The sequence below is a fragment of the Topomyia yanbarensis genome, chromosome 3 (assembly GCF_030247195.1).
Source record: "Topomyia yanbarensis strain Yona2022 chromosome 3, ASM3024719v1, whole genome shotgun sequence".
NCBI lineage: Eukaryota > Metazoa > Arthropoda > Insecta > Diptera > Culicidae > Topomyia > Topomyia yanbarensis.
In genome coordinates, this window is record NC_080672.1 from 133,999,552 (window position 1) to 134,018,256 (window position 18,705).

The following is an 18,705-nucleotide window of genomic DNA, read 5'->3' on the forward strand; positions in this document are numbered from 1 at the left end:
ACAAAGTTTTCCATGATGTGCCATCTGATTACAGTACATACTTGCATGTAAAATCTGCTCTTTATGAGTGGATAGCGTTGTTTGTTTAATTTTAGTGCCGTTATGCTTGAATTGCATATCCAAGAAGGATAAGTCCTTTGACCCGCTTTCTCAGCACAAAAACACAGTTAGAAATACGCTGGAAGAAATTTCTCTGAGCAACAGGTGCAAATTTCTTAAATTGCAATATGTGTTCTGCACAGTACATGGGGGCACGCAATGACCTCTATATTGTCCTTTTCTGTATACACGGAAATCTTAATTTCAACGCTGTTACTTTCAACCACGTTGTTCTATAAAGCAAAACCTTTGGCGACGAAAATGACGCAGGCGATGACACGATTATTTTTGTTTCATTTAAATTGCAAGGTGACGTCGGTTTATATTTCTGCACGTGCGTCTTCACTATATCATGTTGCTACCAGAGTCGGAAAATGTTTTTTTCATTTGCCAAAATCAGGCGAAAATGACGAAAGAACGAAGCTTCTTTCCATACCACTAGCACTTTGCGAAATCGAAAATGAGACAACAGGCTAGGACAAAACAAGCATGTAGCAGAGCGTTTTCATTATTCTCTCCACACGCTCGTTTTCGCTTTGAGATTCAGAATGATATTGGTACATTCGATATTGAACTTACTGCTGGGGAAACGAACATACACTAGCAATGATATTTATTTGTCGATGCTCGATTCTGTAGATTTGCGAGCTAATGATGGTATTGTAAGACGGAAGCCTGATCGGTGTGCATATTTCTCATTTTAACTATGTTCTAGTAGCATTATTAGATGCACATTGCATTAATTTCATTTAATGAATGAGAATCGCAAATTACTGACCATGCATCAAAACGAAATTGCAACTTCGGATTGTCATAGGAAAACGAAAGTCGCTGCTGCTGCTACTCGTTTTCATAGAATCGAGAGAGGAGGGGACATCGTCTTTATTGTTTTATTTTTTCATGCAGTTAGCGACGAAAGAGGCATGGAAAGGACGAAAATGTATTCTCTGAATTTCGTTGTTCATTGAATAGGTATGAGAATTTTAGGCTCTGGTTGCTACACGCTACTGGTCAGAGTGTAGGAGAGGTTTTGACGCCTTTGAGTGACGCGTACACACTCAATTCGGCTCAGCAATTTCCCAACAGCCGTGTAATCAGCAAATTTAGAAGCTGATATCTCAGTAAAGTGCAATTTGTTAGCTGATTTTTGGTAAAATATTTTCCGAGTATCAGCTTTGAAACGTTACTTTCACTGAGATCTCAGCCAAAAAATTGTTTACTGAGATTTCAGCTGTTGAGATTTCGGCAAAAGATGCGAAAAAAGCTGAGATCCCAATCAGAAACACATAACAGAAATATTTCAAAACTATATCTCGCATTGTTACTTGTTATAAATTTCTGTTATTTTAACAACTAACGAGACCTAATTTATAACACAATATGTTACAAAAATTGTGTTCTGTTACAATCTTGTTATTTCATTCTGATCGGGATTTGGCAGAAAAAATTAAGTGTGTAGATCACAAACAATCGCGTTATAACAGGTTGTATTTTTTGATGCGTCGAGTACATAATACGTGTAACATCTTACTGCTACGAGAGCTCGCTCCAAAAATTATATTCTAAATTATTTTTTTATATTTTTCTTTATTAAAAAGTAAGTAGAAAAATTTTTATATTGAAAATCGTAGCTGTCGAAAAAATATCTATTCAAATGGACCTAATTCGAGGATTATCATCTCATTGAAAAGTGAAAAAAACTACATATTTTATGTGTCTATCGCAGAGAAATGGATCGAAAAATAATTATAAATATTAATAATTAATAACAATAAATGAAGAAAACCATAGCTTTTTGAATATTACATTAACATGGTGGGGTGAACTTAACCTTTTGACTGGTAGTGTACATTGTTTCCACAAATCCCATACAAACTTTAAGCTCTCTGGGAGAGGAGCAAAAGTTAACCTATTTCGCCCAAATTTGATGGTGTCATTTTTCATGATTTGGAACGACGCTGGGTGGGTAGAGATTTCAAAAATAGTTATTATCACCCTAAATTGACCGTATAATTTATAAGCCCACAATTCAAATAATTTCTTCTAAGTATGTATAGCAGCTACTCACGTAATACAAATAAAAATAACTAAATATGAATATTTCTGCGGCAAAAGATTTACGCCATTTTTCGCTGTTTTCCTTCTTTACAGGAAGGTAGTATAGGACACCAACTTGTGATAAAACCAGTGCCAACCGAAATCTCCCAGGCGGAGGATGGTAGCGTTCATCATGTTATTTATAAGCGAACAGTGTCAGAAGAGGATCAAAACGATGAAACTAGTGATTATGGTAAGTTTGGATTTTTTTTGGACAGTCACCCGACAATTAAAATACCTCAACAGAATTTGAATAAATTCGAAGTGTTATCGATAATAGCCATTTTGTTGATTCAATAAATCTTTCCTCGCTATTCCACTATCGAAAACTTCCAATGGAATCAACACTGGAAGAGTTATTGCCGATTGATTCTAAATGCCTCCGATATGAAAAATCTTCGCATAAATCATGTCATAACCGGGTTCGCCTCTCTTTCCATCTCGCAGCATTCATGGAGCCGGACCGGCTGCAAAAGCGATTTCGCACCAAGCGAAGTCCACAGGAGTATTACAAATCGTCGCGGGCGATCGATACCACCATCTATCCGGAAATTCTGGTGATAGTGGATTACGACGGTTACCGGTTACACGGTGGAGACAACGTTCAGGTAAAGCGATACTTCGTCTCGTTCTGGAACGGCGTGGACCTGCGGTATCGACTGCTGAAGGGACCGAGGATTCGCATCAGCATTGCCGGGATCATCATCTCGCGGGTAAGTGTTTGATGGTTCCCTTCATTGATGGTTTACGAGTAGGTGTATGCTCCATATTGAATGATGACCAAGGCTACTGGTTTGGCTGGTGGTTGAAATATTTCGTTGCGTTGCGTTGTGACGATAATTGTGGCGGATAGCACACTGACTTCATCATGTTTGACTGCTGATTGTCTAATAAGAGTTGCTTAGTAAGTGGTAAGTAGGAATTTATGCCAATCCAACCCATATTAAATTAGACAAGACACCATCGTGCAATATTCTGCACGAAAATGCCTCGTACTGTGCTCCCCACATATTTTCGTGATTGAGACGGTCGAAAGCTTTTTTCGTAGTCGATGAATACTAAGCAGAGAGACTCTTGGAATTCATTGACTTGCTCCAGGATGATACGGACCAGCACAGGATCGTCCGGCACGGAATCCTGCCTGCTGCCGTCGGAGAGTTGCGTCAATCTTCTCCTGTATCCGGTTCAGGATCACTTTGCAGATAACTTTGAGAACGATACACAGTAACATGATGCCCCGCCAATTATCGCATCCAGTCAGGTCACCCTTTTTGGGTACCTTCACTAAGACACCTTGCATCCAGTCGGCCGGAAAAGTCGCGGTGTCCCAGATATTGTAGAATAATTGAGGCAACAGTTGTGCAGATACTTAGCTTTGAGCATCTCCGCTGATATGCGATCGACCCCGGCTCTGTTCGATTTCATGCTACGGATGGCTGCTTCTATCTCTTGCAATGATGGAGCTTCGGTGTTGACGCGGGTAATACGTCGAACCTTTGGCGGATCATGTCGAGTTGTTGGTGGCTTGGACGACACTTGAAAAAGGTTTTCAAAGTGTTCGAACCAGCGTTTCAGCTGGTCAGTGCGGTCGGTTAACAACTGTCCAGACGTGTCTTTCACGGGCATCGTAGCATTAATCTTTGTCCCACTAAGGCGGCGTGAGATATCGTGGAGGAGACAGATGTCGCCAGTGTTTGCGGCTTTCTCACCTTCGTCGGCTAGGGAGTCTGGCCACGCTCGTTTTTGCCGTCTACATGAGCGTTTCACTTCCTTTTCTAGAGCCGAATGACGGGCTGCGGCTTTGGCTCCTCGTGTTTTAACGCGCTCAATCGCGGCTATGGCGTCCCTTCGTTCCTCTATCTTCTTCCAGATGTCATCAGTGATCCACTGTTTTCTCTGGGTACGTAGCTCACCCAGATTATTCTCGCCGGTTGCGATGAAGGCGTTCTTGATGGCGGTCCATTGATCTTCTACGCTTCCACCTTCCGGAATATCTGCAGCATGGTTCTCCCGTTCCACGACGAAGGACCTTCCAGACGACGTGTGTTAAACCGACGTCCGATCTTCTCCTCCTGTCGTTGAATCCTTGCAATACGTAGCCGGATCTCGCCGATTAGGAGATGGTGGTCTAACGCTATATCGGCGCTATGCTTGTTACGCACATCAAGGAGGCTCCTTCTCAATTTTCAGCTGATGCAGATGTGGTCGATTTGATTCTCCGTGAAGCCATCACCCATGTCACTTTGTGTACTGGCCGATGGGGGAAGAGCGATCCCCCGATCACCATGTCATTGTTGCCACAAAACTCTGCAAGCAGCTCTCCGTTTTCGCTCATTTCTCCAAGGCCATGACTTCCCATAACATGCTCATAGTCCGAGTTATCGGAGCCCACCTTCGCGTTGAAGTCTCCCATGTAGATCTTGATATCACCTTTCGGAATTTTATCCACAACAGCATTCAGTAGACTGCAAAAGTTCTCCTTTTCTTGCATTTCGGCAGCATCAGTTGGCGCGTTACATTGGATCATGGTAAGGTTTCGAACTCGTGTTCTGAATCTGGCAACGATTATTCTCTCACTAATAGGCTCCCACTTATTAGCGCAGTGTAGGCGTGCGCGCTGAGCAGGAAGCCAACTCCACGGTGACGAGGAGCGTGTTCACTTCGTAGACCAGAGTATGGCAGAATTTGACCCGACGGCAATCGCTCAGCCCTAAGATCTCAAGCTTCATGCGGCATGCCTCACTGGCAAGTTGTACCAATTTACCCTGCTGGGCTAGGATTAATACATTCCAAGTTCCAATTCGTGTCCGTTGTTTCATGCTAAAAGTCGTTGCCGTTAAATCAGTTTGAAATCTTTCTTTTTCGGTTTCTAGAAGGGTTTTTGAATTTCGGGAACAGTAGGTGGTTAGCCTAATGTTCCCTATCACACCGTAATGGGGCTGCCATCTTGGATATAGCTCCGGGGAGAGCATTTCATGTTCAGCCGCTTGCTACCAGAACAGACGATGGTTGTGCACAGTTTTGCTTAGAGTCCCTTCGGACGATGATCAGCCGCATCTAACATGAGGAACAGACGCTGCTGTGGGCGCTCCTAGCCTGGAGAACAGACGCTCGTTCAGGTTTGCAGATGCAAACCGCCTCTCCCCCCTTCCCTGTCAGCGTATGACCAAAGTTCCCACCGGGGTTGGTTACCCGATCTTTCCTAAGGTTGCTCATATCCCAGCCGGCTCCGCGAGGAGGTAGGGATAGGAGTTGCAGGGCAGAGGCTAAGGACCATTAGAGAGGTCTGTAATCGCGTTATCTGCCATTTACCAGCCACCAGCTGATAACAAAGGTTAATACTCCAATGAGGCTACTTACACACATCAAAAGCACTTTGCGGCTATGTTCACTTGCTACCTTCTCGAAACTATCAATAGTCGCTTTTCACTATGTATACAGTAAAATGGTGCTATCTCTTTTCACCACTCGGCACCACAGTTGATCACTATTTTCTTTGTATTTCCTTTTGCTGTGGACGAAACTACAATGGTCAATTCGAAAACAGTAAACTGGAATTAAATAAATCAGTTCTCGACAAACATATGATTACGGCTTAAAAGCCAATTGCCAAATTCTCTTTGAAAGGAAATTCCGAACAAACCATTAGTGGCCAAACACACTTCACAGCAGTTAATGAAGCTTTTCTCTTTTGTTTACTACCAACATCGGTGCTTGGCGAGTAACGGCATGTCCGAAATTTCCACTTAAAGTTAATTTTGACAGTTGGCTTTTACGTAGGTACAGTAGGATTCCGTTTTTGGCAACATTTTTTTCAGTTGCCAAAACTGGAACCTTACTCTAAAAGCTTTCATTTTCAATTTGTGACATCATAAATGTTGCAAGAACATCAGTTATATAAGAATATGTGAAATGGCATTAAATAATAGAAAAAATCAACAAATTTAACTTTATTCCCCATGCCCGCCCCCATAAAATATAGTAAATATGACTCCTATGTTTGGAAATAAAGTCAAAAGAGATATCCATTATTACAAGAAAATGATTATTGAGCATTTTTTAAAAGATTTACCATGAACTAAAATAATGTTGCCAAAAACGGAACTTTTTTGTTGCCAAAAATGAAGCATGCTAAAAACGGAACTTGCCAAAAACGGAATCTTACTGTATAGGTATGTCAATAGTTACAAGAAAAGCAAACGAAACTGTTCTGTCTTTAAGTTTTTTGAAGCGAAAAAATATCTATGTAACACAAATCATTTGGTGGATTATTGAGCTGTAGCGTTTCTCAAATAACGTAGCACTAGTCGACAAAACGGAGAATATATAATAGAGTTACACCACTTCCGCAACAAAAGCACCTGATTTGCACGCGCTATCCAACAAAATGGCCAACTAATCCTTGACCACATCGTACTTTAATAATAAAAAATAAGGGCGAAAAATCAAGCCAAAAGAATTCACAGAATTCATGGTCGTGAATACACGATCTAATACTCAGCTTTAACCTTTCTTCGATGTTCGACTAGAAGTCTAATGTCTCTCTATTTTGGCAGTGGTAAGCTTTTTCCAAGAAGAAAATGAAGTTTTTGTTGTAAGCTACGACTCACTTGCGGGTGAAAAAAAGCTAACTGCATCACTTTGCCAGTTCATGAGCTGAATCATAGGTGTCGCATGACTAATTTTGGTTTTGCCGCAAATCGCCAATCTTTCACTTTGCCACTACCGGCACTTGAAACTAGTATACTATTAGAGGCGGGCATACGGTAGTTGGTAAAACAATTGCCTTGTACGTAGCTCACTTGGGTTCGATTCCCAACCCCGCACGTAGGGTTAGAGATTTTTCTTAAGGGATTTTTGTAACCCGAAGAGGCGAATGACCTTATTAAGGTTAAAACCTCCATAATGGAACAAAAAATGGTATACTATGGTACTACTATACCTACTCATTAAAGAACCACTCTTTCTAGATCTACCGTGAAAATCCTGCAGTCACGACCCTAGTAACATTTACGGTTTTATGACGCTAGTCTTAAAACTTAGATTGCGCTTGTAGTGTGCTATAAAACCTAAATTGTTGCATGGGGAAAGATAGATAGCAAACTTGCATGGACCATTAAAACATAAAAACTTGTTAAATATTTTTTTTTTATAATTATTAAATTTATTTAGGCCCAAATGCGGTAGCTCAACGAGGCCGATTGTTCGTTTTTTACAATAAATTAAAAAAAACAACTATGTTAAGTTTTTTGTCTCGTTTAGACGCAGCTTTCTGCTGCGTGTTGAGATCCTTTTTCTAGGGGGCGAAATATTGCCAGTGTTGTCCACTGCCATTTGAGGTTCGATCCGTTTGTCTTCTTTTGCGTTGTCGTTCATGTCCATGTCCTCATCCGTACTACTTTCCTGCTGCTCGCGGTCAGATGTTCCAGTTTGTGTCTTACTCTTATCGGTCGTCATTGTATGTTCGTATTTTTCGGCAATCGTTTCGTTGTTGTTGTTGCTGGTTGTTGGTGCTTGATCCGAAGATGTTGGTTTTGCAGCTGTTAGTGGTTTAGCGTAAGATGGTTCTGGGCTGATTTCAGTTGGATTGGTTAAGTTTTCCTTAACAGTTTCTACGCAAGGTTTTCCGAGGTGCAGCTTCTTCGTGCAGAACTGGCACGTAGGAATTTGCCCTGGGTACGTGACTAGTGATGTTTGATGAATGAGAACATCGTCACTTCCTAACGCTGTGACGGTTATGTATGAGGGAATTGGCTTGGTCACACGCATTCTCACCACACGAACACCGTTAGGGATGCCCGGGAAAAAATTCCTCCAAGTCTCATGTGTAACGGAGTCTACTTCTCCGTATTTTTGCAAGCATTTTTTAATCGCGCCGTCAGGGGTAGCGTAGCCAAATCATGGACACGAACTTCTACAGCGCCGTTCTCGATGTATACGGGAATGCTATATTTAACATTGCCGCATTCGGCGGTGTGCTGCATGTTGTTTCGCGAGGCGAATGACTCAGCTTGGTTAATGTTGTTGAACGAAATCGACACGCAATGTTTGATATGATGCATTTGTAGGGTTTTCACTTCAGCCAGATTGAGTTTCATCTGCACTTTTAATAACTGTTCCACTTCCCGAATGGCTGGTCTTACGGGGCATTTCGAAAAATCAACAGCAACACAGTTCGGCCGTATCTGGGTTGCTTTTTGCTGGGCGCCGTCACTCATCACTAAATCGCACAGTAGGTATAGGCTATTGTTATATGGACTGCTTGTGTGATAGGCACCGATTGATTTTTAGGTAGAATTGACTGTTTCACTTGCGCGGGACGATTTTTTGCTTCTGCTCAGGGCGAGATGTGAAGACAAACTGAAAAAACTTGTTAAAGTTAAGCATTAAAAGTAGTATGTTAAGAAAAAGTCCGATCTAACTGTTAATGATTTGCCTTTTCAAAAAACAAAAAAAAAATTATTACGGGGGGGGTAAGGGTTTCAGCGTGGAAAAAAGCATTCTTTTGCGATTTTTTTAGAAATTTGGGTGAAGCGAATCGATCAAAACTTTTGTACACTATCATGTATCATTTCAGTAACATTCTGCAATTTTTCTATACAAAAATATCGACAAGCGACTAGGGGATGAAGCCTTTTCTAGAACGTCTCTGAAAAAAAAACACGATTTGTGGTGTTAATTGTCATTAAAAAACTACTTAACTGTTTTATTTCAAACCTCATATACATTCTCTGTATAAAATACCTAACCTCTACGTAACGTTTCTGAGATAATTTTTCAATTATGGGTAAAGTAGTTATAAATCAAAAAATGTCATTTTTCACTAAAAAATAACGCCATTTTATGAGCAAAAAAATCCTTTAATTAAAAAATTATCTCCAAAACTCCCCTACGCTGAGTTTTAGGTTTTTTTTACATAGAAGGTGTATGTAAAGTTTGAAATAAATCGGTTAAGTAGTTTTTGAAAAATCGCAATGCAAATCGTGTTTTTCCAGAGACGTTCTACAAAAAGCTTCATCACCGAGTCGCTTGTCGATATTGTTGCATAGAAAAATTATAGAATGTTACTGAAATGACACAGTATAATGTATGAAAGTTTTGAGCAATTCGCTTTACCCAAATTTATAAAAACATCGCAAAAAAGAAAAGTGAAGTTGCTATCTGATTTATAGGTGTAAACAAGCTTCATGAAACTAAGCTGAAGACACCTAACCACGAAAACATCAACGAGAGCTAAAAATACTTTTGTTCGCCATTGTTCAGTTTGGGACCATAGTTTGGCGTCTCACCCGCGTCTCACCGAATTTACCCTTGGTTTTAAAATATTCGAGGAAATTTGATTTTTGTTATGAGAAATATGTGAACGAGCAGCGCAAGGAATCTGGACTGCCGTCTTCTATGACTTTCAATGGAAACACTGTTTCCACATCACGAGACATATGTGCACTTTTTTTGGAAAAATTCGCGAATGCGTTCACAGACGAGGCATTAACTATTGAGCAAATCGAACTCACTGCTAGCAGTGCTCCACTTGTGGGTCAAACTCTGGGTGCTATCGACGTCAATGCAACGATGATTACCAGAGCTTCCTCTCGACTTAAGTCATCTTTCAATCTGGGACGACGGGTCCCACTCCGCTATTTTGAAAAGTCACATCGAAGTTTTGGTTACTCCGCTTCTTCAAATCTTTCGAGCATGTTGATAGAGGTATGTTTCCATCTTTCGGGAAATCAGCGGATATAAAAAGGGCAATAAGCGAGACAGCAATAATGACCGTGGAATAACTTCATTAAATGCTGTTTAGAAGTTGTTTGAGCTGGTGATTATGGAACCTCTTCAGGCTCACTGTAAGCAGTACCTAAGTGACGATTTTCACGGCTTCACGTCTGGACGGTCAACTGCGTCTAACCTGTTATGTTTAACCTACAGGGTCATCGCGGACCCCTTCGAAATTATCCTGGGCGGTCGCGGACCCCTTCGAAATTACCCTGGGTGGTTTCGGACCCCCACGGCCTAATATCGATTTATATGCTGTCAATATATTATTTTCAATCTGATACGATAAAAAACTTGAAGTTTCAATATCCGTCCGGAAAATATTTTCCTCTTCGTGGACCCCCAGCAACGACTGCACGACCTCCTAGGGGTCCGTGGACCCCAGCTTGAGAATCGCTGTACCTACATAACAGAGAGTATGGAACGTCGCGCTCAAACCGACGTTGTTTACACCGAGTTATCTGTCTTTATGGAGACATTTGGAATAAATGGTTGTGTTTTGTAGTGGTTTCAATCGCACCTCACTGACCAAGAAATATCACTTCTGCGTCTGGAATACCTTAAGGAAGCCACTTGAGACCATTGATGTTTCTGATATAATTGAATAATGTACATCTAATTCTGAAGACTCCACGATTGTTCTTCGCGGATGACCTCAAGATTTTTCGTTCAATTGAAGATTGCTGATTTCTCCAATAGCAGCTTCAAGTCTTTGCTGACCGTTGCAATTGGTGTATGTAAACCCGAAGAAGTGCCCGGTAATATCTTTTTCACGGAAGAATGATACGATTTATTTTAACTACCGTCTACTAAAAACATAAATCGAGCTTGTCAGTCACGTAATGGATGTGGGAGTGATTCGGGATTCTCAACATACGTTTACACACAGTTCTGGCACTACGCAACAACATTATGTTCCTATTACCATTCCGACGCACTAAATATAGCATGTATGGAACCATCACTGATTCGATTTAAAGGTTTCTTGACAAACTCTGCGTATACATTTTCCAGGCTTTTTAATCAATTCGTTAACAATACTTGACCTTTTTATTGTTTGTTTTAATTACTGTATGATTATTGTTTTTGTGTACGACCTGATTGTTAGAAGAAAGATTAGTATTAAGGCCAACATCATTATGGCTTTGATATACTTTGTGATGTATTAAACAAATAAATAAATAAGTAAATGACAAAAACCACTTCAGTGCATTTTAGATACTTGCCGCAATTCATAAAAAATATTTCATCATATATTGTATAGCTTACTTTGATTCAGGTTTAATTTTTAGAAATCTCCCTCCCGAAATTACCCAACAAAAAATTTGAAAGCGCTTCCAATGTACATTTGTATTATATTATATATTATATGGTGTTCTTCAAAATCCAACTGATAATATAGTAAAATTAAAGCAGAAACCTTTCTTAAAGTTGTAAGTATGTCAACAGTTGTTACAGCATTTAAATAGCAAGGGACTGGAAGGTGAAGTATATTTTTCAATATTAAGAGCCATATAGTACTCAAGGGAGAGCAAGGGGTTGAAGGGAGAAAGTTTAGAAAAACGTGGAAGGATCATATATGCAAGCTTAGAGCTTACCGGCGACTTAACTTAAGTAACTTGTTACTGTCGGTTCCGACAGCATGAAGTAACAAGTTACTTTACGCTTGTCCGGACATGCCGTTGTGATTGTTGTGATTCGCATTTCTAATGCCAAAAGATCTTGACTCCTACGGTAGCAGACAAAAAGTTAAGTCGCCGGTAAGCTCTAAGCTTGAATATATGATCCTTCCACGCTTTTTTAAACATTCTCCCTTCAACTCCTTGCTCTCCCTTGAGTACTATGGCTCTAAATATTGAAAAATATACTTCACCTTCTAGTCCCTTGCTAATTAAATGCTGTAACAACTGTTAACAAATTGACTCAATAGGTCGTTAACAAAAAAATGGTTAACAAAAAATGGTAAAAAAATATAAGTTGTAAGTAATTTATACTATTCGAAATACGAGTTTCACATTTTCCAAAAATAAAAAAAAAATCGAAAAAACCTACGTAGACTTTTGGAGAGGGAGAGGATTTGGTCTACGAAGGGGAGTGCGGGTATAAAAGTGCTACATTTCGGTTAATGAATGTTTATGAATGGTCCCAAGACGGCAGACTGTACGTAGAACCGATTTGTAACAGCACAAAAACAAAAACAAACAGCAGGTAAGTTAATCTCACAAGTATTTCCGCTCGTCTGCGATCAAACCTAAAGCTCTTTACCGCATTGGATAAGAAACTTTAGTATGTCTCTAAGTTTCCAGTCGTCCAAACACGGTGTCGTCTATATAAAGACGACCGAAAACTCGAAATCGCAATTGCGCTGGACAGTTGCATATCAGATGATATGAGGTTCAGTAGTCGGATTCACAAAGATCACATGAAAAAGGCTCAGCGCGCTGAACAGTTGCCATGTGATAATTAAGTGCAGTGACTGGTTAAAGCACTGGTCCGCATGCAGCAGTGGAGCCTCGAAAAATGTAGGAGATTTTTCAAAATCACTGGGCACGGTTGTTTTAGAAACGCCTTTGTTTTACGATTTGTTTGTAGATTTCTCCAATAATTACAATGCTCGGACGAAGCCCAAGACCGAATTGTTTCCCTTATCCAACTTGTCGAAATTGGCAGGGCGGACTCAGGACCAACGAAGTCAATCGCTGAACCTGCCCTGGCCAATTCGTCAGCCCATTCATTTCCAGTAATACCGGAATGTCCGGGCACCCAGAAAAGGTATATTGTGTTGACAATGCTTAGTTCTTCGATTTGGGTTCTGCACGCGATCACTAGCTTGGACCGTGATTTGTCTGTGCTAAGGGCCTTGATTGCAGCCTGACAATCGGAGAAGAAATTTATAACTTTGCCGGACAAACTCAGTTGAAGGACCGATTGTACCCCGCACATAATCGCAAAGATTTCTGCTTGGAATACAGTACAGTATCTACCTAGTGAGTGAGGTTGTTCCAATCTCATTTCACGACAGTAGACACCATCACCAGCACGTCCCTCCATCAGAGAATAGTCAGTGTAACAGACCACTGTTGTCTTTCCATATAGCCAGACAACCACTCCTCTCGAGAGGGAATCTTCACATGGAAAGTCCTCTAAGGAAAATTACATGTGAGTGTAATGTTGCTGGGAGCAATAATATCTTCACCCCATGTAACCATTTGTGATCACAATCGCGTATGACTGGTAGCAAGATCAACATGGTTACTATTCCGAAGCCCAGTAACCTGCAGTCTGTATGCACATGATAGTGCTTCTTGTTTGAGCTGTATGTGTAATGATGGTTTGATATTTAGAAATGCCTCAAGAGCAGTAGTCGGAGTTGTGGTGAAAACACCCGTCAACACCAAGAGCGCCATTCTTTGCAGATGGTTTAGCTTTAACTCGACCGTCATCACCTCTCCCCTCTGCCACCACACAAGGCATCCAGATGACAGTATTGGACGTACAATTACCGTGTAAATCCAATAGATGTAGTTAGGTTCGAGACGCCAGGTCTTTCCAAAAGTTCGTCTGCACTGCCCGAAGGCCATGTACGCTTTCTTGACTCTGAACTCAAAGTAAGCAGACCAATTCAGTTTGGAATCGAATATAACTCCAACGTATTTGACTTGATCCACACACAGTAGTTCAGAATCAAAGAACTGCAAGGAACGAATCCCGGTTGATATTCGCTTCTTCGTGAAAAGAACCATTGAAGTATTGCTTGGGTTAACTGATAACTTAACTTGTCGATACCTCTGCTCGATAGCCTTAAGTCAAAGATTATTCCGATGCAAAGTACAGTAATTAGTATTTGGTAATCGTCAGCAAACCCGTAGGTTGGAAATCCAAGCTCATTGAGTTTCTTCAACAAGCCGTCGGCAACCAAGTTCCATAACAAAGGTGACAAAACGCCACCCTGAGGACAACCGCAAATACTCAACTTCCGTATCTCAGCCTGTCGCAGTGACGAGCAAAGTGTGCGATTACTAAGCATTGTGTGTTAGAGTGGGACACGGTTGCATGAAAAAAATAAAATTTTGCTCCGAGTAACTTTTTGGGTCCCATTTAGCTCCCAGAACAACTCTGCAAATTTTAAGCTCGATCGGTGAAACTATATTTTTGCGCCCACTGTTTAAAGTTTACATGGGATTTCGTATGGGGAAATCGTCTTTTGCAAAATAATTCGTCCAAGAGTCGCCCGTTACATCCTAAAAATAAATAGATGTCTAATTTTAATAGGAAATTTGTTAAAGAAACAAAGTCTAGAAGACCGCGAAACGATCTGATGCTTGTGGAAAAAGTTATTAGGAAAAAACCGATTGATGCCCTGAAGATCGATAAAAATTTCACTTTGCATAGCACCACTGCTGCTGACGATCAAATTATATGCAAAATTTTTAACTTTCTCTAATTATGTTCAAAAGAAGCCTGAATTTATCCCTCAAAACTATTCTGAAGTGGCCAAACAGTACAGATAATTGATTTAGACACATTTGGAGTAGATCAAAACAAAATTTTTAATAATTGGATAACCAACAGCAGTGGTGCTAGAAAAAATGAATATTTTATCAATAGTCAGAGCATCAATCGGTTTCAGCTTAATAACTTTTTTCTCAAGCGTCAGATCGTTTCGTGGTTTTCGAGACTTTGTTTCTTTGTTAAATTTCCTATAAAAGCCACATAACGGTTTATTTTTAGGAAGCAATGGGCGACTCCTGGAGGAATTGTTTTGTGAATGTTCATTTTCCTATACAAAATCCCATGTAAACTTTAAACAGCGGGCGCAAAAATATAGTTTCAGGGATCGAGCTTAAAATTTGCACAGTTGTTCTAGGACCCAAATGGTACCTAAAAAGTTGCTCGGAGCTGGAATGTAATTTTTGTCCCACCCTATTGTGTGTATCCAAACCGAGATACATGCGGATATCCCATGACCTGGACACATTGGAAGGACACATTGCCAAGAGCACCTTCAATATCTAGGAATACACCCAAACTAGATTGCTTGTGCGAGAAGACTTTCTCAATGTTGTAAACAACATCGTGAAGGAGCTAGTTGGCGGATTTCTCACACTGATATGCATGTTGAATTTTGTGCACTGGAAATTCAACTAAACTAACGTTTCTGCTGTGATGATCGATTATCCATTCCTAAGCTTTCAGAAGAAAAGAACTAAAGCTGATAGGCCTGAAAGTCATAGCTTGAGCGCCCCCTTTAGGAATAAATTTACCAGTTATTTCTCGCCATGCTTTCGGGATATACCCGGTAGCAAAACTGGAAAGCATAAGCTTTTTAAGACATGTTTAAGAATACCAAATCCCTTTAGCAGTAGCACGGGCAGTATTCTATCTTTTCCGGGTGATTTGTATGGAACAAAGCTGTCATCTGCCCACTTGACTGATTTAGCGGTAACCAATGTGTGTGCTAACGCCCACGAGTCCGAATCACGAGAATGAAATCTGTGAACATTGTTCAGCTCCGGATCGATACAACCTGGAAAGTGTGCATCGAAGAGACAATTAAGAACATCTTTTTCGTCCATCACATAAACACCATCTCTGGTTTTTGAGGAGTTCATCTGAAAATTATTTGATTTCGACAGAATTTTTAACCTGTTAGTCTCGTTCATACTAGAGACATCAGTGCATAAGTTTTGCCAGCCAGCTCGCTCTGTAGATCTAAGACATTTCTTATATGCACCACGAGCTGACCTTAACGCCCTGGAATCATCACGCTGACGCCGGTTCCAAGCTCTTCTCATATCCTTCTTCATTCTTTCAAGCTCAGCCCTCCACCACGGGGTTTCCCTAATCGTTTTGACAGTACGAAGTGGACAAGTTTCTTCGTAGGATGCTACTACGAATGAGTTTGTCGTATCCACGACGTCATCTAAGTCGTCTAGTTGTCTAATTGTTTCATTTGGAACCTGCCAATTTCCCAGCTCATGCGAAATTCTATCAGAGCAAAGTGTTATGTCTAACACCTCCTCCCTTCCAGACCTCGCAAAGGTTGGTCGGTTTCCCTCATTCAGAATATGGAGATTTGTACTACTTATGTACTCCATCAGTTCAGAGCCTCTCAGATTGATGTCTGAGCTGCTCCAAATGATGTGATGAGCATTCGCATCACTGCCGATAATGAGCGGACGTAGACTTTTAGAGAGTGGGAGGAGTTGGACAACGAAGAGGACTGCGGGTATAAAAATGGTACATTTCGGTCAACGAGGTTTATGAACTGTCCTAAATATAGACAACATACTGTACGTAGAACCGATTTGTTCGTTTGATACACTGTACTGCACAAACAGAGCGCTTGTAACTTCCGATCTGATTGAGATGAAAGAGAAGATCGGAATTGGAATTTTTTAAGTTTAAAAATGCGTCTTATCGAAATTGTTAAAATGTGGTTCTCCAATTGACATTATTCACAAGCATAATAACATTATTACATGGTTGTTCAAAGAAATGTTGAGATTGAATTATTTTTACAAGATTTCTTTTCATTGTAACCTCGTTAATCCAGTTCAATCTACTGAGCGTGATTGTTCATGAACCTTGAAACTAATAAACGGAATATTAAAATTGTTGCTAAAATGTATGATATCAAAACATTATTAAGTCGGTTCCGACAGCATGAAGTAACAAGTTACTTTACGCTTGTTCGGACATGCCGTAGACTCAGGTGATTCGCATTTCTAATGCCAAAAGACCCTGACCACTACGGTAGCAGACAAAGGGTTAAGTCGCCGGTGAGCTCTAAGCTTGCATATATGATCCTTCCACGCTTTTCTAAACTTTCTCCTTTCAACACCTTGCTCTCCCTTGAGTACTATGGCTCTAAATATTGAAAAATATACTTCACCTTCCAGTCCCTTGCTAATTAAATGCCGAAAAAACTGTTGACAAATTAACTCAATAGGTCGTTAACAAAAATGGTTAACAAAAAAAAAAAAAAAAAAAAATCAAAACGGCAACAAAACTATTAAAGTCCATTTTTAAATAATAAAGGTTATCTTTTTGAGCCGACCGAAAAACGCCCATACCATACTTTGCCTTGACTGCAATTAAGGAGTGGCATCATTGTTTGGAATTAACCTTTCACCATCGGACGGTCACCGAAAACTGTAATTGCAGCTTAAATCTTCCACATAACGCATCTGACGATCTTCGATTTCCCATGGCAAGTTACTCGACGAGAAAAAAGAAGAAGCGCCAAATCGTCGGACTGCACCTGACGGCGATCAAGCAACGGTCATCGCAGCTGAAAGCTGCCGTGATTGGTACATCATCGTCCAAAGTCTCGAAATAAAAGTAAAAGCACCATCTGCTACCGACAGCGGGTCCCGATAGCCAAAGTGGTTGACATTGAGAATTCACTCGGTTTATATGCATAAAATGTGGTTTTTTCGAGACACGGATCCTATCATCATCTGATGCTCATCACGGGCTTATAGATTTTGCTGTCTATAAACAGCGGTTAGCGAATCGGTTGATCACAGCCAGCCGGTCGTTCCCCGCACGATTCCGCACTAATGCCGGTCGCTAACCAGCAATGCAAAGATACATATGCCGACTGGAGACACTCTGTGGAATCGATTTTGCTAAGTAATCGTTGTTGTGTTGTGGTCAGTTAATTATGAATTTATTTCTTTTATAGCACGGCAGATTTTAGAACAAGAGCATAGAGAGCTTTTTCGTGGGAAAATTCAAAACTATTTCCGTATTGCTTTAGATTCATTGTTTACGGCAGCGATTCTCAACCTGGGATCCGCGGGCCACTAGGGGGCACGAAGCGGATGTTGGACGTCCGCGAAGATTAACATCTTTTCCGGTTGTATATTAGAATTTGAAGCATTTTTTCGAAACAGACTGAAAATAATATATTGATTGCTTACTAACTAGATGTTAAACTATGGAGGTGCACTACAACCCTGGGTGATTTTATCACATCTATTGACATCTATTTGTTTGATGGTGTCTTCTACGAAGATTCAAATTCGAATTCCCAATAGTTAATTTCGCTCTGCTCAATGTTCATCGAATCGATTCATTTTTGTAAGCGAATGAGACACGATTCGCTCTCAGAACTGAATCAGTTCTACAATAGGCACAAATCTTTTCCTGATGGTAGTCCATAGCATTTGCTTATAAATTGTGTATTTTAGCGATATGTAGCGAACTAACATTCCATCCTTTCCCAGCAGATCTATACTTAGACGGGCCGTGTTCGTAATGATCAGCATATAGAGATCAATATATATAAATTCTAGCCAAACATGTCAAATGGTCCTAAGTGCAAATGACAGTTTCTCCTTGTTTACTTTCTCTTTCGCTATTAACTCGGCCGTTAAAACATTTCTCGACAAACATATGATTAGGGCCTGAAAGCCAACTGTCAAAATCCACTTTGAATGGAAATTCCGGACAAACCGTTACACGCCAATCACAGATGTTGGTAGTAAACGAAAGAGAAAAGTTTTCTCTTTCATAAACTGTTGTCAACTGTGTTCGATTAGTAACGGTTTGTCTGGAATTTCCATTCAAAGTGGATTTTGACAGTTGGCTTTTAGGCCGTAATCATATGTTTGTCGAGATTTGTTCGTTAACTCTTAACATAATAGGCTAGTCGAAATCAGAGTTTTTCGATATAACCTAAAACAATATTGAAAAGTACTTGGGAAGACGACGGGAGTAAGATTT

At 40.4% G+C, this 18,705-nt stretch overlaps 1 protein-coding gene across 3 annotated transcripts in view; it reads left to right on the forward strand.

The window, feature by feature from the left end:
- LOC131692460 (A disintegrin and metalloproteinase with thrombospondin motifs like) overlaps positions 1-18,705 on the forward strand; it is a 571,945-nt gene that overhangs the window by 413,985 nt on the left and 139,255 nt on the right. For all 3 annotated transcript variants that reach the window (XM_058979518.1, XM_058979517.1, XM_058979519.1), the window contains exons 5-6: positions 2,251-2,389; positions 2,644-2,909. In XM_058979518.1, the coding sequence (XP_058835501.1) occupies positions 2,251-2,389; positions 2,644-2,909 (405 nt within the window). The remainder of the gene's footprint in view (positions 1-2,250; positions 2,390-2,643; positions 2,910-18,705) is intronic.